The sequence below is a fragment of the Pantherophis guttatus genome, chromosome 2 (assembly GCF_059756535.1).
Source record: "Pantherophis guttatus breed Tessera chromosome 2, ASM5975653v1, whole genome shotgun sequence".
In the NCBI taxonomy this organism is placed as follows: Eukaryota; Metazoa; Chordata; class Lepidosauria; order Squamata; family Colubridae; genus Pantherophis; species Pantherophis guttatus.
In genome coordinates this window covers 214,227,849-214,250,981 of record NC_142064.1, presented here as the reverse complement: position 1 = coordinate 214,250,981, position 23,133 = coordinate 214,227,849, and the positions used below count along the sequence as shown (strand labels likewise).

The following is a 23,133-nucleotide window of genomic DNA, read 5'->3' as shown; positions in this document are numbered from 1 at the left end:
CTCCTCACCCTCGCAGCAAAGCGGAAGCTCGCAGGGACAAGGTCCTTCAACGGATTTGCGCCAAGGCCAGCGGTGCTCAGTCGGCAGACAAGGAGGTTTCATCCGTTTTACCTTGCACTTCTACCGGTCGAGATTCTGGTGCTCAAGGGGACCATCTCTCCCTTCAGGACTGCCCCGCGGTCATCGAGACAACTGATCTGTGGGGCGCTTCTGCTACACCGACTGCAGCCCCTTCAACGGAGTCACCCACAGTTCCACCTTCTGGGGAAGCTCTGCCTGCTGAGATGCAACATCATGCCTTTCCGTCCCCAGAACAGATACAGCAAATGATAGCTGCAGCGGTTCAACAGTCGTTGGCATCGCATTTTCAGCCCTCTAGTAGGGCAGGCTCGGTTCGTTCAGTCATCTCCCCTGCTAGGGAGGATAGGGAGCAGGATGACGCGTTGTCTGTCAACGCGCCGGACTCCCCTGTTTCTTCTGTGGCAAGCGGGTCTCCCTCCCAGGTGACTGATGAGCCCCATGACCTGGAGCTCTCAGAGGATGAAGACCTTCCTCCTGAGCAGCCCGCCTTTACGGGCCTTTTTCCCCAGGCCTTGTTTAAATCGCTGTTACATAAGGCTATTGTTACGGCCCAGCTTGGTTCCCCTTCGCCGCTGCCAACTTCTACTACAAACACCAAGGCTACCTTGAGTCCTCTCTTCGCAGAACCATCGAGGACTGTAGATACCATTTCTACACCTCCTTTATTTCTCGAGGTTATTAAGAAACAGTGGTCTGCGCCGAGCTCTGCGCTGACGCCTACACCAGCTGACCGTCGGAACTTTAGTATCACTCCGGACCTAGACTCGCTCCTCCAGATTCCATCTGTGGATGCCCCCGTGGCTGCCCTCCTCCCTCACTCGGCGGTTCCCGGTGACCCTGAGGAAGGACTTCGTCCTGAGGAGCGCCGTGCTGAACATGTGTTACAAAGAGCTCACCAAAGTGCTTCCTGGGCCATCCGAGCAGCTTCTACGGCCTCCTTTTTTAATCGGACAACTCTTTTATGGCTTCGTCAGTTACAAGAGTCATTGTCCACGGAGGACGTCCGGGTGCGGCAAGATCTAAGCAAGATTATTGCCGCCACGCAGTTTTCAGCGGACGCGACCTTGAATACTGCTCGCTTTGCGGCCAAGTCTCTAGCTTCTGCGGTCACTGCGCGCCGATTGGTCTGGCTACGCTACTGGCAGGCCGACGCCAGGCATAAATGGCGTCTGGCGTCTGTCCCTTTTGCGGGATCTAAACTATTCGGGGACTCCCTCGATCCTTTCCTCTCGGAGACAAAGGACAAGAAGAAATTCCTTCCGGTTGTTTTTCGCAGGGGGGATTCCAGGTTTCGCCCATACCTGTCTCGCCTCCAATCTCGCCCCTATGAGGGGCCTTCCACTTCCTCTTCCTTTCCTAGGTCACAGGGGAACTTTCAACCTAGACAACGGGGCGTTCAGGACAGACCTTCCAGAGGTAGGACGTTTGTGCCCAAACGGCCCTTTCGAGGGGGAGGAGGTCGTTTCTCCGGTCGCCGTCGTTAAGTGCATCTCGGATCTTCCCATAGGGGGCAGATTGGCCCTTTTCGTTCCCGTTTGGGAAGGTTCCACTTCAGACAAATGGGTTCTGGCCACCCTTCGATCCGGGTTGGCCATTGAATTTATCTCCCCCCCTCCGAGGTCTTTTGTTTCCTGCCCGCTTTCTAACGATATCCAGAAACGAGCCCTTATGGATTCGGCTATTCAGCACCTTCTTTTGATCAGGGCTATTCAACCAGTTCCCGTGTTGGAGCGGGGCAAAGGATTCTACTCCCGGGTCTTCCTTGTTCCCAAGTCCTCGGGGGGGTGGAGACCCATTCTGGACCTCAAACGACTCAACCGGTACGTCCGGTACCGAAAATTTAAGATGCACTCCCTTAGATCTATTTTGGACGGTGTCAGGAGGGGCGATCTCCTCTCTTCCATAGACCTCACAGAGGCCTATCTCCACATACCTATCCTCCCTACCCATAGGAAGTTCCTTAGATTCAGTTATGGGGGACACCATTTTCAGTATCGGGCCATGCCCTTTGGCCTTTCTTCTGCCCCTCGTACCTTTACCAAGGTGCTGGCTGCCCTGGCAGCTTCCCTTAGGGCTAGATCTATTCGTCTACAATGTTATCTTGACGACATACTGATTTTGTCTCCTAATCCTCAACAAGCTGTTGCTGATTTACAATTCACTCTCCACTCCCTTTCCGCCCACGGCTTTTCGGTTAATTTGGAGAAAAGTCAGTTGGTCCCTTCTACTAGTTTGGTTCACTTGGGGGCTCTGATAGATTCTGTAACAGGGAAGGTCTTCCTTTCGAACGAAAGGCAGGAGAGTTTGAGATCCCTGGTCTCCACTGTGGAACGGTCTTCTTCTTCCTCTCCCCTAATCCTGTCCCGACTCCTGGGTAAGATGATTTCCGCCATTTCGTTAGTTCCTTGGGCCCAATTGCACTCTAGGGAACTTCAATGGTTCCTGTTACCTCTACAAAAGGTGGGTAGGGGTACTTCTCCCGTGAGGATTTCTGTCCCTAGGAAGGTGATTAGGTCTCTCAGGTGGTGGCGGTCTTCAGCACTTTCCCGAGGCTGTTTTTTCTTTGATCCACAGAGAGTGGTGGTGACAACGGACGCCAGTCTCCAGGGCTGGGGTGCTCATTGTCGGGGTCATCTGACCCAGGGCGTCTGGACATCCACCGAGTCCCGTCGTTCCATCAACTGGCTGGAACTGCGGGCAATCTTCCTGGCACTTCGGGCCTTTCATCGTCTCGTCTCCAACTCACACGTCTTGGTCCTCACGGACAACATCACAGCGAAGGCCCATGTCAATCGCCAGGGAGGCACGCGCTCTCTCTCCCTGATGTCGGAGGCACTACGGTTGGGACTCTGGTCGGAGATCCATCTGGCTTCGTTACGGGCAGAGCACATCTCCGGTGTCACCAACCTACAAGCCGACTGGCTCAGCCGTCGCCATCTAGATCATGCGGAGTGGCGTCTCAACCCTCATCTCTTCCGACAGATCACGACTCGCTTCGGAATGCCGGTGCTCGACCTCTTTGCCACGTCGGACAATGCTCAGCTGCCACGTTTCATCTCACGATTCCCGTCGCCCCAGGCAGAGGCCGTCGATGCTCTCCGCTCCCCGTGGCCACCCGGGCTCCTGTATGCCTTTCCTCCGGTGTCCCTGATTCCCCGGGTGATTCGCAAGCTACTGATGGAACAGGCGGAGATCGTTCTTGTGGCCCCTCATTGGCCGCGCAGACCTTGGTTTGCGGACCTAGTGTCTTTGTCGATAACCCAACCGTGGCAGTTACCTCAGCCACAGGACGCTCTAACCCAAGGAACCTTGACACATCCAGACTTACAGTGGCTCCGTCTGACCGCTTGGCGCTTGAGCGGTATACACTTGGGGAGGTCAACATCCCTCCTGACGTGATCTCCGTGATTCAGGCGTCGAGGAGGCCTTCTACGGACCGTATTTATTCAGCCACTTGGAAGTCCTTTTGTGCTTGGTGTGATAAAGCGGGGATTCCTCCTCTACAGGCCTCAATAGTCAATATTTTAGTTTTCTTACGAGAAGGCCTTCGCAAAGGATTGTCTCCCAACACGTTGCGAAGACAGGTGGCGGCGATTTCATCGGTCCTTACCTTTGGTTCCTTGTCCTCTTTGACGCAGCACCCGTTAATCCATCGATTTCTGCGAGGGGCTACAAATCTCTGCCCTCCTGTGTTGCACAGGTACCCCACTTGGGATCTCTCCGTCGTCCTTAATTCTCTTACGTCAGCCCCGTACGAGCCTTTGCGTACGACTAGCCTGCGCCTTTTGACCTGCAAGGTTTCATTTTTGGTTGCTATCACCTCGGCCCGACGCATTTCCGAACTGGCTGCCCTCTCAATCCGGGAGGACCTCTGTGTGTTCCATACCGACCGTGTGGTTCTCCGTCTGGACCCGACCTTTGTTCCTAAAGTTAATACCACCTTTCATCGTATGCAGGAACTTATCCTGCCCAACTTTTGTCCTCGTCCAGCCCACAGGTTGGAACGACGATGGCACCTTCTGGACGTTCGTCGGGCTCTGCGAATCTACATTAAACGGACAGCGGATTTCCGCAAGACGGAATCCCTCTTTGTCTCTTTTCTACCGGTATCCTTGGGCGGCAAGGTCTCTTCATCGACTATTGGGCGTTGGATTCGCCAAACGATAGCCAAGGCATACGAATTACGCTCTCTACCGAGACCTCCTCGTCTGACGGCACATTCTACCCGAAGTGCCGCTACTTCGGCCGCCTGGGCAACTCAGGCCTCATTGCTTGAAATTTGCAGAGCGGCCACGTGGACTTCGCCGTCTCCGTTCATTCAACACTACAAACTTGACAAATTTGCCTCCGCAGATGCCTCCTTTGGTCGTAGAGTATTACAGAGAGTTGTTTCCGGGGAGGGTTCTTCGGACCAGACTGGTCCCACCCGATTATAGGGACGTGAATCTTTGGTATGTCCCATCCTGGCTGCTGTCTCCACCCACAATGGAGAAGGGGCGTTGGTCCTACCTGAGACGCACCTTCTCGTTGGGTGGAGACAGCAGCCAGACCCTCCCTCTCTTTCGCCAGTCTGGCCTCTTTTTGGGGGTTTCTTACCTGTCTCTCCTCTTTAACCTGTTCTTGGTGTCCCACACGCCGAGCCTGTCTTCTTGTCCTCGCCAAAAGCTGGGTTTGCCCGGTAACAAGGGCGGGACTTAGCAAATTTGATGGGCTCAGTCTATCGGCCTAACAGATGACCACACCCATCCTGGCTGCTGTCTCCACCCAACGAGAAGGTGCGTCTCAGGTAGGACCAACGCCCCTTTTCAAATGATATAACATGTTGGCCTAGTTAAACATACTTTCCATTTCCTCAACTACACCAAGAATAAATATGGAGTCTGTAACATGCTATTTTTTAACCCAATTTAAGAGCAGAAGAATCTGTTGCCTTCCCTTTAATTGCTACTTTGTTGCAATCACACAAGCTGATTGAATTTCTTTAAATTAGAAAAAAATGTTGCCTTTTTAATACTTTGATACTCAAGTCACGCAAAATATTTTAAGGTCTTTTGGAGTGTTCATGGTTCTGTTTTTAAATTGAGCTCAAAATACTCTTCCAGTTAACCTGACTCTAAATTAAGTGAAAATATTCATCCAGCCCACTGTAATTATAAATGGCATTATTCATATAATATATAATTATTCTATGTCAGAGGCCTGTACTCCTTGCCGCACACAATAATTCAGTCAGGAATTAACATTGTCATAATTTTCTTGTTCATATCTTCCTTTCTGCCTATTCTGCTGGTGTTTACTGTATGAAATCAATATCCTTTAAAGGAGTATCATAGAGATAAGTAAGCCTAGTAATTCAAATCAGCAGAGCCAGGACTAACAATCTGTAATAGAAAAAAAGCTGAGCCTTATTGAAAAAGATTAACAGAATTCATCAGATTACACAATTGTACAGCTATAGTTAAATTTGTATTATACACACTGTAAATCACAGGTGTCAAACTCAATCACGTCACATGACATATTACGATTTTTTTGGCCTTTGCAGAGCTGGGGTGGGCGTGGCCTGCATGTGACACATCCGGCCACCAAGCCACCAGTTCGACACCCCTGCTGTAAATGAATCATTTGTAACCTTTGGATATAATCGCTACTCATCTCTTACTGTCTTCTGCAATGAAGCTTCATTTTGTCTTAACTAAGCCCTAATTGCTAACTAAGCCCTGATTAATTGACAGTGCTTATGCAGCCTCAGTGCTCTGATCAAGAAATAAGGGGAAATGCTCTTTATACTAAGGACCTACTCATATATATAAAATAGCGGTTTTATTCATGAAGTTAGTGTGGCTCGTAAAAAGGATCTTAGCCTGGCAGAAAAGTGGATGCCTGATAACCCTCTTGTGTGCACCCAAATTCCCGCCGCTTTCCATGCAGGGTACTTTGATTACCCAAAAGTTATGCAAATATCCCTTCAATGTCTTCTCATTCAAATTGCTGATCATCATGGGAATTTTGTAAAACCATGAGAGATCTGACAGCTGGCTTGCCATGATCTACAGGACTTCTTGGAAACTTTTTGGTAAACAAAAGATGAAGCCTGGAAAATCCTAGCAAAATTAAGACTTTTGTTTCCTCAGCAGAAACAAAGTGGAAAAAGATTTGAGCCAAATCAGACACATGGGATGGATATCCTAACAATCCTTTGCCTCTCTCCCCTATAAAAATGAGAGAGAGAGAGAGAGAGAGAGAGAAGGGGATTTGCTTCTGTATTTGGCTTCCTTGTTTTGCTTGGGATTCTCTTTCCTGTTTGGGTAGCGTCTTATGCCAGGAGGGCAGACTGGCACTGCCAGAACTAATAGTTCTTCTTCCTGTCTTCCTTTCCTCCTTTATCCAGAAATGTGTACTCCTTGTTCTTCCCAGAGCCTCACCTTTCATTTTCTTCTCTTTTCCAAGCAAAGCTGTTCCTGTTTCTAAACATGGCCACATATGTCATGCATATGTGGGCATGTTTACATAGGAGTATGTATTTTAAACCTCCAGTCTTCTACGTGTATCTGGAAGCCTCAGAGTTTTTATTCTTCTTAAAGGCTCTCGCCTTGATCAGAGACATTGCAGTGGATTTAATCTCTTCTTTATTATTTATTTTACTGCTATGCTTTTAAGGGGAATTCTGTCTATGCTCCATTAAACTTAAAAATTTATCAGTTCCATTGCCAGCTTCCTTCTTTCTCTGGTGTTCCTATCTGGTTGTCTTTTCCCCCTTGCAATTATTTTAATACAAAAGCTGCCATGCTGCATGCCATTTCCTTTGTGTTATTATCCATCCATCCATTCCTTAAACTTGTACTTTGTTGTAAGCCCACGACTCTTGGCAATCTATAACATATGCAGGATAATTAAAACTTAATTTGATCTCTTCCTAGAAGAGATCAAAAAACACTGTTCCCTACAATATCTAATGTATTGGGTGTCAGGCTTCGAGGTCGTCTCAAATAAATTGCATTTCAAACAAAGTCTTTGAAGGAAAACTCCTATTTATTAAGCACGACATTCTACAGCCAGCTCCATCGAAGCCAACACTGACTTCCAGACCCAAAACCCTCCCTTTCCGTTCCCCACTCTCCTGCACTCATTGGCCATCTTCCAAGTCATTCTACCCCTAATCTACCGCTCCAGCTCAAAGGAATTTCCCACCTCCCATCCCATCTCCTAGGGGATATTATCTTCAGGGAAAATAAGTAGGTGAAAAGTCAAACATCCCTTTCCAGATGCCTCGCCTCTCCTTCTTATGTCAGCATTAGAGTAAATGCAGATTGAAGTGCTGACATCGGGTTGATTCTGACCCTGGAGATACTCAGCTTGTTAAGATGTGCTCACTGACAATTTCTTCATTGCTTAGCCTTTAGATATTAATTTCTTAAGACTGTGTTAGCTTGTTGATTGAAGGTTTTGAATATTAAAACAGTCAAATTGTCTTGTATACCAGTACCTCATATATTCTTTAATATTAATTTATAGCTATCTTATCTCTTCATAGCAAGATTGTAAGAATTATGATCTAATGATCAAAACCCAATTTCACCTTTTGGGTTACCTAATAGGAACCACTTTATTTTCACTAGTATGCCTGTTTGAGTTACCCTCTTTAAGTTCTCAGAGCAGCCCCCAAGCTTTCTTCCTGTAAAAAATAAAACTTTTCCTGTCCAGGCATGTCTGACTCTTAGGCATGGCGCTCATTTCCATTTCTTGGCTGAGGGACCCAGTGCTGTCATAAGACATTTTCCATAGTCCTGTGGCCAGCAAGATTATGCACCAAAAGGCGCACAGAATGCTGTTGCCTTCCCATCGAAATGGTACCTATTTATCTAGTCACATTTGCATGCTATTGAACTCTAGGTGGGCAGCAACTATGGCAGAAACAGGAGTTCAGTCTGTTGTGCAGTGCTCGGGTCTTGAACCTGAGCTGTCAGCTTTCATCTTTAACCATTGAGCCATCACGCCCCTCTTTCTTCCTGTACTTCTGTTATAAAATAGAACATTCACTAGAATTTTTTTTATTCAAATCTCACATTTATTTCATACTTTTTTTTCTGAAAGAAGCAAAACGTTCATATATCTAAAATAACAGACTCAGTCATTACAGTTGGCCATCTATCACTCATATCCTATTAATTTTATTACAATGTTAACTAGAATGTGTCATGGAGCTTTATCTATGTGGTCCTCAAGAGTCAATTACCTCTGTTGTACATAAACTAATTAGCTGCATGTCTTATAAAAGTTGCACTTTTTGTAGTGTCTGGTTTATATTTGACCACTGTATAAAATATACCATTTATCTTTTATTTTTTATAGAATAAGTATCCAGATGTTGTAGCACTTCCTGAAGGATTACATGGAGATTACATGGTCTTAAGAAGCACTCAACTTCCCGAGTAAGGCAACTTAACTGATTCATATTGATCCGTGGGGACAGATATCTATAGAAGCTGTGGTGCAGGGGCATAATAGCAGTAGCCATATTTTTCTCTTTCAAAGACCCCAAGGATATTAAAGCAATGTACTGAAGGGAAAGCGAGAATAATTGTGAACCTTGCTGAAAACCAGGTTCTTTTACAAACCATAAAGAAGCACATTTCAGATCTCGTATTTATCAACCGTAGTATAGCTTAAAATATTGAAAAGTCATGGGGGAAAATGTAATATTTCCCCCCCCCAATAAAAAATAAATTCAAAATAAACCTCTCCCAAACATTTTGAATTATTTTTTTAAAAAACTATACTTTTTTAAGATGCTGAAAAGAAATCAACACAAGAGAGAAAAGCACTCTATATACCAAAATATCTACACTATCTAAAACATCCAAAACAATAAACTTAGAACATAGAACATAAAGAGTTGGAAGGGACGTCAGAGGTCTTCTGGTCCTGCTCGAGTAGGAGACCTTATATCATTTCAGACAATTGGTTGTCCAGTCTCTTTTTGAAAGCTTTCAGTAAAAGAGCGCCTACAACTTCTGCAAGCAAGCTATTCCACTGGTTAATTGCTCTTACTGTTAGAAATTTCTCCTTAGTTCTATTTATTTATTTATTTATTGGTTCGATTTATATGCTGCCCCTTCTCCGGAGACTCAGGGCGGCTTACAATGCGTTAAGCAATAGCCTTCATACTTTTGTATATACCAGCTTAGTAGGGCTTTCGGGCCCCCCTAAGCGGTGTTCTTTTTTATACAAAGTCAGCTTCTAGGTTGCTTCTCTCCTTGGTTAGTTTCTAACCATTGTTTCTTGTCTTGCCTTTTAGTGCTTTGGAAAATAGTTTGACACCCTCGTCTTTAATATAACTTGATAATACCATAGAGATCATTTGGTTTAAAATACTGTTGGTGTCTACTACTGTCCACCCAATCTAGGACATATAGAAGCTGCTCTCTAAATACAACTTATAGATCCTTTTGAAAAGGAAATAGTAATGATGATGGGTTTTATTACAGCATCTGTAAAGAGACCATTTTTCCAAGCCCTTCCAGAAATTCCTATTTCTTCTTAAAGCATGAAAGAATTCAATAAGAGTAGCAACTATCCTTGATTTGGTATCATTTAATAGGAAAGATTATATCTTGGATATTAAGAGAAACTATATTTATTCAATTTCTATAGCCACCTGACTCAAACAAGTGACTCTGGACAGCTTACTTATTCTAAAATTAAAGAACTATTAAAAACAGTAAAGCAGTAAAAATATTCACAAAAAATAAATACAAACAGTTTATTTTAATAAAAAGAAATAAATAATTCCATGGCAGGACAAGCAAATGGGAAATAGAGCTCAACATAGATGGGAGTTCTAAAAAAATAATGAAACTAAAGCAATCCAAATAAAGCAAGGTAGGGAAAGGATCCATGGCATAACTTTTGGATTCTTTTCTTTCCCCAAGGGGTCTATGTTGTATCTATGTGAATCTTAGGAAGTTCAGGATAAGACAGAGTCGCTTTCTTGCTACTCTGTTCATATGACAAGGGGACTTGGATGGCAACATTCTGAACCCCTGCCCAACTGCCTCTCTCATAGGGAGAATTGGGAGAAAATATTTTTCTCCAGAGCCCCTGGTCTCACCCAATCCTCAAATTTGGTCCAATTTTGTTGAGTATGCAGAGTTTTTGTACTGACACAGATACCAATCTCCTTCACACAATTTCTTTCTAGTTGTCTTTTAGTTACAACTTTATTAGGAAAAAAAACCCAAGGGAAATCAGAAATAGCCAATATGGCTGCACCAAATCTAATTGGGGAACTGTCCGTTTTCAACAATTTTCAGGTTTTCATCCACCAGAAAACGGTTCCACTATATTTTGTACTACCAAGTTCCAAATTGCCTTTGCATGAGATGAGAGTATTTAAAATAGAGTCTTTTATGCAGCTAATTTTCTCTACTTTGTGAGAGTATGTCCCTCTCTATCTGTATGCACTTGTTTTAATTATGCTTTCTGACTTTTATAGATTTGAATTAATGATTGTTTGGAAGATACAGGTAGATGAAAAAGGAAATGTTATACCAGTTTTGGATCTTTTGAACAAAATACCACTACAAGGTAAAACTTTGTCACAACCATCTTCTTCAGTTTTGTTTTTATTTTGACAATCTTCTTACTATGTTTACATTGTTGACTGCCACTCAGCAGTCTCTCCTTTTGGAAAAACTCCAAAGATACAAAAAGATATAAAATAGTCCCAGTGGTTTGAACATTTTCATTCTTGTCAAGCCAGAGGCAGCAATTTTCATGAGACCTCTCAGTTAGAGTATAGCTCTGCGTGTCTCAAAAATGCTTTTTCAAAAGGCAACTGGACTTTGTTTTTTTCTTGAGGATGTTTCGCTTCTTATGCACAAGCTTCTTTATTTCTAACTGAATGGTGGGGGGGAATGAAAGGTTTGATATTCCTTGCAGTCATCAGATCATTAGCGCTCTCTCTGAGAGTCATCAAGGTCACTTGGTTTATCTGTTCCTTCAGGGTCACTTGAATCAGAGTGCAAATGGTTGTGGAATTTTCTTGGAGCTGTTGAAAGGACTGTGTTATAAACAGGAGATAGGTGGTGTCTATCTCTTGCCTGCTGTTGAGTGAGGGCTGTTCAATTTTAACACGGACGGTCTCTTTGACCCCTCTTTCAAACCAGTGGTCGTCTCTGTCAAGAATGTGGACTTTGCTGTATTCAAAAGAGTGACCTTTATCTTTCTTAGATGAGAAGTGAAAAGTCTTCAAGGAAAAAACAAAAATTTCAATTGCCTTTTGAAAAAGCACCTTTAGGACAACTCTGACATGGATGAGCATCTCCATGTAGATATAGCTCTGCATCCATTAAGATCTGGGCAGCAGTTAGGCTTTTTTCAACACAATTTCTGACACCAATTGCTGACAAGGAAGAAAGCAGTGGTTTGAAATTCCAAGGTTAGATAATTTGTACTTGAAATAAATTTTAACTCTCTATTTCATCTCCTCTTATAGGCACTCTAGCTGACAAATTTGCATCAGATGCTCCGCAAGGTTTCAGAAGTCTCTTGCATATGGTTGGGATACAGACCTCCATTGAAACTGTGATCAATTCAATTTCTGAAGGCAAATGAGTCCCAGGAAAGCCAGTTACGCATCTATCATTTTATTGAATATAAACATTAAGTTATTTTCCATTTAGAAACCATACCCATAAAACATGCTATCTGTACAATTATGGCACATATATATAAATTGTCATGACAAATAAATACAGCTTTTTAAATACAAAACGTCAAATCAGATACAAGTAGAATGCATTTCATTAAAAAATTAACTTTCTGAATCAAAGTGGTTTTTCCCCTTCTACATCAGTTCCTAAAACCTCCTCAGATCAGCCTGATAAATTCAAGTCTAAAAAAAGTGGCAGTTTCAGTTCACAGCTGTATGTATATATGTAACAGTGATTCTAGAATACAGAACAGTTTGGTAGTAATTAGAATTTAAGCTACAGGAGCATCATACAGTAGCACACCTACTACTTCTTCCATAAACAGTGATTGAAGGCAAATCAGGTTTATCATACTCATAAAATAAAAATGAGACATTTTAATTTACAAAGCATAAGCTGAAATTTATTAACCACATGCTCCATGAAGAATGAGTACAGAAAAGAGCAAAAATGATGGCACTGATCTGCATATAACTTGCCTATATATTCCAGTATTATCTTTCCATATTTAGATTTCCTAGAATCAATTGTTTTAAATGCAACCCAAGTAGATAAGTAGCTATGTAAAGTTTTCACTGTTCTTTTAAAGTGCTGTAATAGGTTTTTTTTTTTTTAGAAAAAGCGAAGTTTATATCAGTTTTTAAATACAAACACTCAAATTGAGCATTTTAATCAATATTTGCATCCCATGCATTCCTAATTATAGACAGTAAGATATAACAATCTAAGTTAAAAAGCTTGGTTAATGAGCACTCGTCATTTTATATCTGCCAATGCAGATTTAATTAAACTTAGCAGCTTACCATGTCAGCCCAACCCAAAATGGTTCTATCTTAAGTTTGCCAAAAGTAGAATTTCTACTCAAAATTACAAATTTTGTTTTCTGGAGGTAAGTTTTGGATTCACACATGGAATGCCACAAAGACTTGCATAGAACAGTGAGCAAAACAGCATTATATGCAAGATTTTTAGCTTATCTTGCCCTATATGCATTTTCTAGATGCAGAGTTTGATCGATTGCTGATTGCATATTGCAGGTGATACCTATCAAAATCAAATGCCCATTGCTACACAGCTGTTTGTCATTTGTTATTATTTCAAAACATTTTGACTATTTTACTACTAATTGCTTTAAGAATGGTAGCCTTTCTGGAAAATGCTTCATATTATAATGTGAATATTTCAATAAAATATTTTTGAACAATTTTAGCAACATTCACAGTTACCAATAAGTTTAAAAGTTGTGTTCATTTAATTGTGCATTACAAATTTATTGGATTCAAATTCCAGAACTATGCCCTTACCTGACATCGACTGACTTGCAGCCCACAAGCTCAGGAGGGCAAGATTTAGAATTAAGATGAATAAATATCACAAAATACAGGGTTTTTTTAATTAATAGATCTAGGAGCAGAACTCGTGAGAGATACTCATAAATATTAACATTAAACTTAATATCATAATAGCAAATGAATTGGAATCCATACAAAATATCATTATAGATTTTTAGGGATACTTTCTGACAGATACATATTTTAGTGATGATACACGACAGTCAAAAGATAAGATTGTGCCACTAAAAGCCAGGCTGTAAAAAGTGGTAGGCATCCAAGAAGCAATTGCAGAACTCGTTCTTACAGAAAGGAGGGCAGGGGTGGGAGAAGACTCTTCTTGCCCACTGTCAAGCCCACCAAAATCACATCTACAGGAATTTGCATCACTAACATAATTCAGAGAGCCTGTGATGTACAGCTTTCTCTGGTGCAAGACACCTTTGGCGCCAATCCAGCGATTTTTCAATAGCTGAAGCAGCTTTGGTTTCAAGTTTTTCACAGCATGTAAGAATCCTTTGTCTACCTACGTTAACATTTAACTTTTACCATTAGACATTTTAGAATTTCTCTTCCTGCTTTAAAATAACATATAAGTAGTTACCTAGAATCCAAAATTCTGAATTCAGAGGTCCAATTACACAGTCTGCATTAGAAATGACATGTCATTGCCTCTTCAAATCACCCTTACTGCCACTGGGCAGCAGAGCAGGGAATGACTAGGCCTTCCACTGTAAAACCCAAGGCATATTTCACTATTTTCTCTTTGTGTGTGCAAGAGGTGGTTTTTTAAAAAACCCTAACAACTCTTGCACAAAGAGAGAGATCTCCCTTTGCTGAGAACATTTAATACCCTCAATAATATTGAGCTCAGGATAAAAAAATCCAATTGCTACTGAACTTGTATGCTCTAGCAAAGCAAATGGCTGCTGTTGAAGGTCTAAAGAGAAGCCAAGCAAAAATGCAGACAGAAAAATAAAAACTATTACCCAGAGAAAATTTATGGCAATATTTTGAACTTCTCAATTGTTACCCATTGAAGCCTCAGAATGGCCCAGGCAACTGAAAAGGATATTAATGAGGCATCTAAATATTAATGAGGCATATGCAGCAAAGAATTGCTGAAAATGGTTAATTGTAATAGTAACTGTTTACATTACATAATTTCTAAAACCTCCTGTTTAATAAGGGAGCTAATTTGCTTTCATTGTTTTTATCATTATTCAAGAAAGGGGGGGTTCTTTATACATTAAATCTTTTTAATAAGTTTTGAACAATTCGGAGAACAACTACATAAGATCACTTTGAACATAAGAGACAATACATATGCAAGCAGCAGTCTAAGAAGCATTAATCTAGAATTATTTCTAATCAAGATTTTTGGAATTTGATCAGATCACCTCATTTATTTTAAACAAGTGATACTTAGTGATTCATATATAGTTATAGCTGCATTTAGAATTTTAATAAGGATACTGGTTTTCTGCATTTGAATAATCAAATTCTCTTCTACAGTCATAGAATAGTCATTTCATTCAAACTAATAGTACATGTCACATGTCTCTTACAATAAATGCATTCTTCAAGGCAATCTCGGGGTTTTTTTGTGTTTCTGAAAGGTAGATAAATTGAAAGCACAACTGAAAATAATAATAAAAAAAACATAACTTAATCTTCCTCTGTGTTAAATATTTAGCCAGTTACATTTTATGGAGGACTAGTGTGCAGTCTTCATTTTCTTTTAAAAGATTTGACATTACTGAGTCGTCTTTGGCTTGTGTCCTCTTCAGATAATAGTTCACTATCTTCCCATCAAGCTTATATTGATGACGAATGCTTTCATATGGCTTCAGGTCTAAATCCAGGACAGAAACTGAAAAGGTAAATCTCGATTTTGATGTTAGAACCACTGGCCTCTGCTCAGAGCTGAAATTTAAATAAGAACAATAATTACGATTTGGTATTCCAGAGAGGGAAAAACCATCTTTTTCTGTTCATCCTCATATATGAGAATTCTACCTATATCCTAATGGTGACAAGCTATAGCTGATGTTGCATTTTAAAAGTACTTGTGGTTTTAAGTAAAATACAGCTTTTCCAGTAGGAAATGTACAAAAATTTGTTTGAAACTTTTCCTACCATTTTATTTCAAACTTTCCTAAATGATTATTGCTTTCAGTACTGCTTTGTGAATAAATTACATGAGAGGTTAACCATAAGCTTATCTTAAAGTAGCAATTTTCACATAGCTTATTTTGTCACTGACAACCTAGGAATAAAGAAAGTTATTCTGATTCTCTAATAAATGCATCTATATTCTAAACTTGAATAAAGACCTAGGCATTTGTGAACACAGCAACGTACACAACTTTGCATCTATTATTGAAATTATATCTTGGAATTTCTCATGTTGTTGGAATTGACTGTTTCTAAAGTTCTTTGGAAAGTAAAGACACTATTTCTGTTACTGTTATACAGGACAGGAAATATGCCAATTTTCCTATTCATGTGCTTCCAAAATTTAGCAGTTTGAAAACATACAATTAATAATTACACCCCCAGAAAGCAACTTGACTGCTAATACCAATTCCAGAGGTACTTCCCATGTTTTGAATGTCTAGACTTCAAAATTTACAGTAGTAGCAATAATACAAACTAGATTGAAAAACCAAGCACTTCTCATGTCTGCAATATAACACCACTGCTGTGAGAGCTACATTGGTTGCTGGTGTGTTCCAAGTATAAAGTTGTAAATGGCTCAAAACTAGGGGACATGACTCTTTATCTTTTCCAGACAGATTTTGTCCACTTGGTCCAAATGAGGTCCCTAATTACTGTGAAGCTCAATAGGAAGGGGCATAAAAGCAGGTACTCATCGTGGGGTCTTAATCCCTCCCAAGGGAAGGGTGAGTCCCACTCACGGCCTTCAGAAAGCTTGATAAAGCTTGCTTGTTTCAGAAGGCTCTTAGAGGCTGATTGGTTTTGCTTTTATTGGCTCTGACATACAAATGGCTCAATTCTTATGAATGCTTACTGTTGATATTTATGCACTATTGTTTTACTGTTGCTCTTTTAGTACACCACTTGGAACCTCTTCAAACGAAGTATATAAACAGTAGAAATAAATATAATCTTAATTTTTAATAATGTGATTGTGTTTAAATCAAAGGTGAATATGCAGATAAACATTTCTAATTTTATATTTCTTCCATTTCCTTCAGATTATTGCACACACAGAGATATAAAAACTTACATCTATGTATGCAATGGACTATAAATAATACCAGTAAATGAGAATATTTATAGTTCAGGATTGAAATGAGGGGTCCTTGGTGCTCTCCGAGCTTGGTTGTTTTCTTGAAGACATTTGATTAACCCAACTAGCACTGATGCTAGCACTGATGACATTACCCAATTTGGATAATGAAACATCTGAATTTAAGTGAAACTGTACTTTGCATACAAAAAATATATATTTCCTCTTGAAAAGCTGCAGAGCAGAATCACTACCTTTTATCCAGATATCAAACAAAGGTTTTTGAGGAGAGTTCATCTTTCCACTGTGCAACTCTTAAGACATCAGCTGAAACATGGCAGCCATCAAGAACCAGGGCTTCTATGATGTGCTAAAATTAATGGCCATCATTCTAAAGATTGCTAAATCTCACAAAATTCCAATATCCCTGTGTGACCCCATGTGAGTAGGGCCATGAATTAGTTGGTCCAGGTTAATGGCTACCATGGAGGCTGTGAACCTCCATGTACTATCTCTAACCCTGGGATCAGAGATGGCAGACTGAAATACCCTAGAACCATAAACCTGGGGGACTCTACTGCCACCTCAGTCCCAGAGGGTGGGCAGGGATACTGCTACATTGCAGGGAGGAAAGGACGTGAGCAGTAATCCTCACTCATGTTACTTACTTTCTACCTTTCCTGTGTGGAGGATTACTATCAATATAGGCAGTGAGCTAATTCAGCACTTTCTGAATTGATACTTATAGACAGATAAATATTGGGTTTTTTAAAAATAAAAAAATTATCTTAGACATTACCATTCATCTTGTTGACAAGGTGAAAGCACAATCATTATGGAACAGTCCTTTGCTGTCATTGCAACTCTGTACTGCTGAACCTGTAACAAAAATCAAGTCTATAGTCATCTACCAGGCAACAAGAACTGAAAAATTGCGTCCATCCAGCCAGCCATCCTTCTCTTATTGTCTGTCTGTCTGTCTATCTAATCATCTAGCTATCACCTATCTAATCACAAAAAAACCCTTCTCACCCTTATGGGTAGTTTGTATCTTCCTCAATCTCAGATCATCTATCAGAGGCCTGGGAGTTTGAGGGTTCTGAGCAGTATTTCAGCTGTTCCTAGCACTACATTCTTCTGGACAGAGAGCTCTGATGTCGCTCCTTGGTTTTATTGGAGCTACTCTCCCCACTTAGGAATCACAATCCTGAGTGCCTCTACTACCACTGGGACCACTGGTGTTTAGTTTCCACATCCTCTCTAGTTCCTCTTTCAGACTCTGGTACTTTCCAGTGGACCTTGTTAATCTGGGTGACATCCGAACAGACACAACTCTCCTAGTTCTTCTCACTTTAAAATTTGAGATAAACTGGTGAAGCTTTAAGGGTTAGGGTTAAGTAGGTGCCAGCTGGGATTTGGACTCCAGTCTCTCAAAGGGTGTCACTTTAACAACTACGCTATCCAGTGTATATATACCTATGTGTGTATGTGTGTGTAGCTATTACCCTATTTAAGGAAAACTACATTGTAAGTTCAGTTAGGAAAAACTAATTACAGAAAAAAAATATGGTTTTAATGCAAAAGGTTCAGTATGTTGCTTCTTGTGAATAGAGGTTATTAAACATATTTCTATCTCAATTTTATTTGATATATTTATATTCTCAAAACAATACAATATTTGAAAGTAAATGCAGTAAAAGCTTACACAAGGATAGGATTAAATTGAAATGGAAATAAAAGTATTACACACAATACAAAATCAAGAGTACATGCCTAGATGGTCTTTTAATTTCCTCCGCTTTATCCCACAGTATTTTGTTGAAGAGGGTAACTGGTGTTGGTGTTAGTAGACAGCGATAGCTCAACAAGGCATCTGTGTTGTTTCTATTTTCCAAAGGACAATATACAGTATGCTACTAACTTTAGTTTAGTTCCATCATGCTACATTGTAATCTTCCTGTGTCTTTAGCAAAAGCATGATGCTTTTGCACACGAAATTGTAAATATGTACAATTGTATATATATGATTGATTTAAAGAACTTGATTAAAAGAACTGAGGTTGTCTTGTCAAAATAAGGTACCTTTGCCAACGCATATGCTATTGTTCCATCATCCTCACTTGAGCGATCTAATAATTTCTCATAGAATGATTCATTATAAGGCCCATCAATCTGTAGTACGTTCCTAAAAAATACATTCAGAAAATAAAGTAAAATGCAGAGACCCAGAACTGAAAGCAAACAGATTTCTGCATAATGAAACAACAGCAACAAACTTATTTCAGTTGCTATTTCTTTAGCACAGCTCCCACAGTTCAAGTGTGTCACAATTGAGGCTACTGTCCCCTCTAGTGACCGCTGCCTAAAATTACATGAGACACTGAAGAAAGCAACACCGCAAACTAAGAACTCTCCAAAATAAATATTTTGCCTTTGGTTTTGCAGTGACATAATGACTGCAAAAGATTGTTTTGTCGAATGACTGCAATAAAGGTTCCTGCTATGCTATTTTCAAGGTTGAAGGTTCTTACCACCCTACTTCCCACATTTAATCATAAACTAGCATTCCATGTTCATTGAATATCCTCAGATCTCACTGAGTTTTTAAGGAAGAAGAATCCTCTATTAGATTTTCTTAATATGTTTCTTCTTCATATTATAGCTTACTTAACCAATGCCTCCCCCTGGTTTATTTTGAATTATTTTGTTCCCCAAAAGTGTACAGCATATAACTATTAATACTATAAGCAAAATATGTACAGTGTATGTAGAAAGTCTACAAACCGTTGTTAAAATGCCAAGTTTTAAGATTCAAAAAAATCAGACCAAGATAGATCTATTATTTTCCCCCCTAAAAGATTTCAGTTTCTTTTTCAATTGAATTGTACAGCTTATCTGTTATGTGAAAGATGGAAAAAAATTGAAGTGATTTATCTTGGTCTGATTTTTTTTACATCTCAAAAACCTGGCATTTTAACAGGGGTATGCAGACTTTCCATATACACTGTACTGCATAAAATATGTACCACAGTTCTACTCCAAGAAGTTCTAAATTCTTGAAAAGTATACTTAGGCTATTTCATTTTTAATTTATATGCCATCAGGGTCACTGGGAGTTGGGTAGCCTTATTTTAAATAAATGAATACATGAATGAATTTCGACCAAATTATTTATAATATAAAATTTGAACAAAGTAAATAAAGCATATAAACAAAAAAGAAAAAAATGCATTTTTTTTTTAAAGTAGATTTTGTACTGTGATGTTTGCTCAATATGGTTGATAAGTCACCAATGACTGGAAACAAATACTCTTCCTACATCAGATCTATTGTCATTCTCATTTTCTTTAAAGTTTAGGCATATTGCCTATATGATTTGAGCATGTGAAAAATACAATATTTATAAATAGCAAGGATAGTTTTCATTTTTGAAGAACTGCAACTAAAGGAAACCAGACAGCCATAATTTTCTTTGAAAAATGCAGAAACCTTAATTCTTAAAATCAATTAGAATAATAAACACTTTGCAGTGTTTTTTGACAGTTGTTAAATAAAACTGAAGGAAGAAGGCACCCCCCAAAAAGGTTAAAATTTTTAGTTTTTGATTTAGATATGTCAGGAAAAAAGCTATTTTGGGATTGAAACTCCAATTTCTATTTTTTACTTTGCTAATAGAGAAATCAGAGCCTCATTATAACAAAACTACTAAATTTGGGGATTTTAGGATACAAATTTTAGACTTAGCAGCGATACTATAGTTGGATACTGTATATTTGTAGACATAACTGGATAGTACAGTTTAGGGTCAGGTGACAAGGTCATTCTCAAAGGTTTGAGCTCTGGACCTAAACCAGCATCAAGATGCTACACATTTTGAGTTCTAAAGGATTTAATGAGCCAGAGTCTCGGCACACAATGAGTTCCAAACAAGTAGCCAAACAGGAAAAAGGCATTTTAAAGTCAACACTGGGAGCTTCCGCTATACTAACTCTTAAGTATAAAGTCATACTCTAAGACTGAGAGGGGTTAAGATACTATTGTTTTTAAGAGGTGCTGCATACTTAGGTCTCCTCTGACCATACTAATTTGCTGATCTGAAACCCAGTATCACTTACCTCTCTTTGGGAAACTCTTCCAAATATTGTTCAACTCTGTTGTACAAAGGATAAACCCCTTCTATATCCAGTGTATCCAGCATTTGAGCCTGAAGTGTTTTGTAAAGGAGGCATCCCTTTGGCAAGCCAGAAGTCTCTATTTTGTTTTTAGCTAAAAAGAATAAGTTTTAAACAGTTTTTACAATGGATATATCAATCTCTGACCAAAAACAGCAGAGAATCGAAGTGTGATCCTTCTATTATAAAAACACAGATGTCAAAAACTGGAAAAAGAAACTTTGCAATTCAGTTCCTTGCTCTACTTTGAAAGAAATCTTCCAACAGAGAAACTGTGACATCAGATTTGTATTGGCATTTCCCTATACGAGAGAAGGTTTTACAAAATGATCCTAAATAGCATATTGTAAAACATTGTCTAAGTTCGTTCAGAATTTGTGGAAAATGTTCTTAGAACATTTAGAAAATGTTTAGGGCCTGGTAAACATTTAGGGCCTGGTGGCTCAGCAGACTAAAAGCATTGTGATTAACACCAGCTGTCTGCAATTACTGTAAGTTCGAATCTCACCAGGCTCAAGGTTGACTCAGCCTTCCATCCTTTTTAAGGTAAGTAAAATGAGGACCCAGTTTGTGGGGCAATAAGCTGACTTTGTATAAATATACAAAAGTATGAAGGCTGTTGCTTAACGCATTGTAAGCCGCCCTGAGTCTCCAGAGAAGGGCGGCATATAAATCAAATTAAAAAAAAAAAAGGCACAAAAATTCTTACCATTCCGCACTAGCTCTTTACCGAAAGCACTGGCTTCGCAATAGCTCCTTCCTTGTGAGCTGGGAACTGTCTTCAAATCACCTGCTTTACAGGTATCTGTATTACTCAGTAGAATCGTTGTTATTACATGGATCAACTCTTTCAGAATTGTCCTTGTACAATGAGGCCCACTGACCAGGCCATTTGAAGGAAAGAAGAAAGGTTTCAGGTGGCAAGCAAGTTCATTCAAATCTGAGAGCGAATCCTCATTATCTTTGCAGCCATAAATTAATTCACCATTCTGTAAAAGAAAGGAAGTTAATTAATACCTTTAAAATAGTAACAAAAATAATTCAACTGTTGCAAAAGGGATATCCCAACTATACTTTCTGATTATACCCCCTGTACTTCATAGGTGGGATGCAAAGAACAATAACTTGGCTTGCAAGATAGTCTCTAAATTAAGAACCTAGCTTGCATAAAATAGCACGAGTTTATTTGGAGGTAAAACTAGATTTTTTTAAAATCACAGCATATTAGCCAATATGTGAAAAACTTAACTGGTCCTGATCATACCATTATAAGAGTATGCTGCAGATGGTGACTATTGCTGGTAATTTAGTCTACATTTTTTCTATCTGAAAGCCTCAGTTGAACAAAGCCATGATAAGCACTGGAGCTTGATATCTATAGGTGATGATCTAGTACTGTACTGTATAGATTTTGCAACTCAAAATACAAGAAGAATAAATGTGAAATACATAAATTAATAAAGGGGGGGAAAGAAATGTGTGTTCGTGAAACTATAAGAAAGGAGCAAAACAGATTTGAATAAAGGTCTAAACTTGGGGGAAATGATCGATGAATAACACCCCTGCAGTCTATTGCAGCCTCTGCCACTTATCTCCGCCACCTGGAACCAGCCGAAAATGGGACATGCAAAGGCCAAAAATGGGGCACGCAGAGGCCAAAAACGGGATGCGAGGAGGCCAAAAATGGGGCGTGCAGAGGCGGCAATAGGCGGCACTGACGATGGGCGTTGACAGTGGCGATGGGCAATGGCAATCCCCGCAGCTTGGAACAGCTGATGGGTGATATTCCGGGAGACAGACCAACCACCCATCAGCTGCTCGTGCTAAATCAGGCTGTGCTGAACCTGATCAGGCTGTTTGCTGTTTGTTGCAAGGAGGCAATTTTCTGGGAGGCAGAGGCAGATTTTTTTTTCTTGTTTTTCTCCCCAAAAGCTAGGTGCGTCTTATAGTCCGAAAAATACGGGTACTGCTATATACATATGTTAGGGCAATCTGAATTAAAATTAGTGTGTGATAATGCATCTTGCAACTGAAGAGGTGAGAGTAAGTAATTCTTAATTGGAAACTACTTGATCAAGCTTTTACTCAGTGATAAATAATAGATCCCTATTTAACTACTTGATCATCAAGACAAATTACATGAAGCAGGAGAAATACATGATTTGGAAAATGAAAGCAGCAAGTAGAGAGAAAGTTTTAAGACCCTGCCGAATTCACTGCTTTCATCATATTTCTTTCTTCCCTAATCACAGCAAAGAACAGCTATCAAAGTCTCTATAGATTTCTTGTTCCAATACTAGATATAAAAATTAAGATGTAATTTACAAAAGGGAAAAAATCATTAAGAGCTGTAGACTGAAATCAACCAATATTGGAATGAAAAAATCCTTCTGAATATGAATGTAGGTCTGCAAATGCTAGAGATTGTTACACTGATTTCATCCATCTTATGGAGGAGGAGGAAATGGGACTGCCAACCAGCAACAATTTGATCAGAAATGGAGACTGATGTTCATCAGGCATTCATTCACTATTAGATATAAACAAGAGCCCTGTGACACAGTGGGTATATGCAGCGT

The 23,133-nt window shown here is 39.9% G+C and overlaps 2 protein-coding genes across 3 annotated transcripts in view; one reads left to right on the top strand and one right to left on the bottom strand.

The window, feature by feature from the left end:
- The window catches only part of CENPP (centromere protein P), a 155,363-nt gene extending 142,343 nt beyond the window's left edge, over positions 1–13,020 (top strand). For both annotated transcript variants that reach the window (XM_034438687.3, XM_034438692.3), the window contains exons 7-9: positions 8,434–8,513; positions 10,577–10,668; positions 11,579–13,020. In XM_034438687.3, coding sequence (XP_034294578.1) covers positions 8,434–8,513; positions 10,577–10,668; positions 11,579–11,697 — 291 coding nt within the window. In that variant the 3' untranslated portion in view covers positions 11,698–13,020. The remainder of the gene's footprint in view (positions 1–8,433; positions 8,514–10,576; positions 10,669–11,578) is intronic.
- Positions 11,714–23,133, bottom strand: part of IPPK (inositol-pentakisphosphate 2-kinase) — a 31,604-nt gene continuing 20,184 nt past the window's right edge. The window contains exons 9-13 of the mRNA XM_034438626.3: positions 21,264–21,543; positions 20,498–20,648; positions 18,465–18,567; positions 17,182–17,261; positions 11,714–15,052 (exon numbers count right to left, since the gene is read on the bottom strand). Coding sequence (XP_034294517.1) covers positions 14,827–15,052; positions 17,182–17,261; positions 18,465–18,567; positions 20,498–20,648; positions 21,264–21,543 — 840 coding nt within the window. The 3' untranslated portion in view covers positions 11,714–14,826. The remainder of the gene's footprint in view (positions 15,053–17,181; positions 17,262–18,464; positions 18,568–20,497; positions 20,649–21,263; positions 21,544–23,133) is intronic.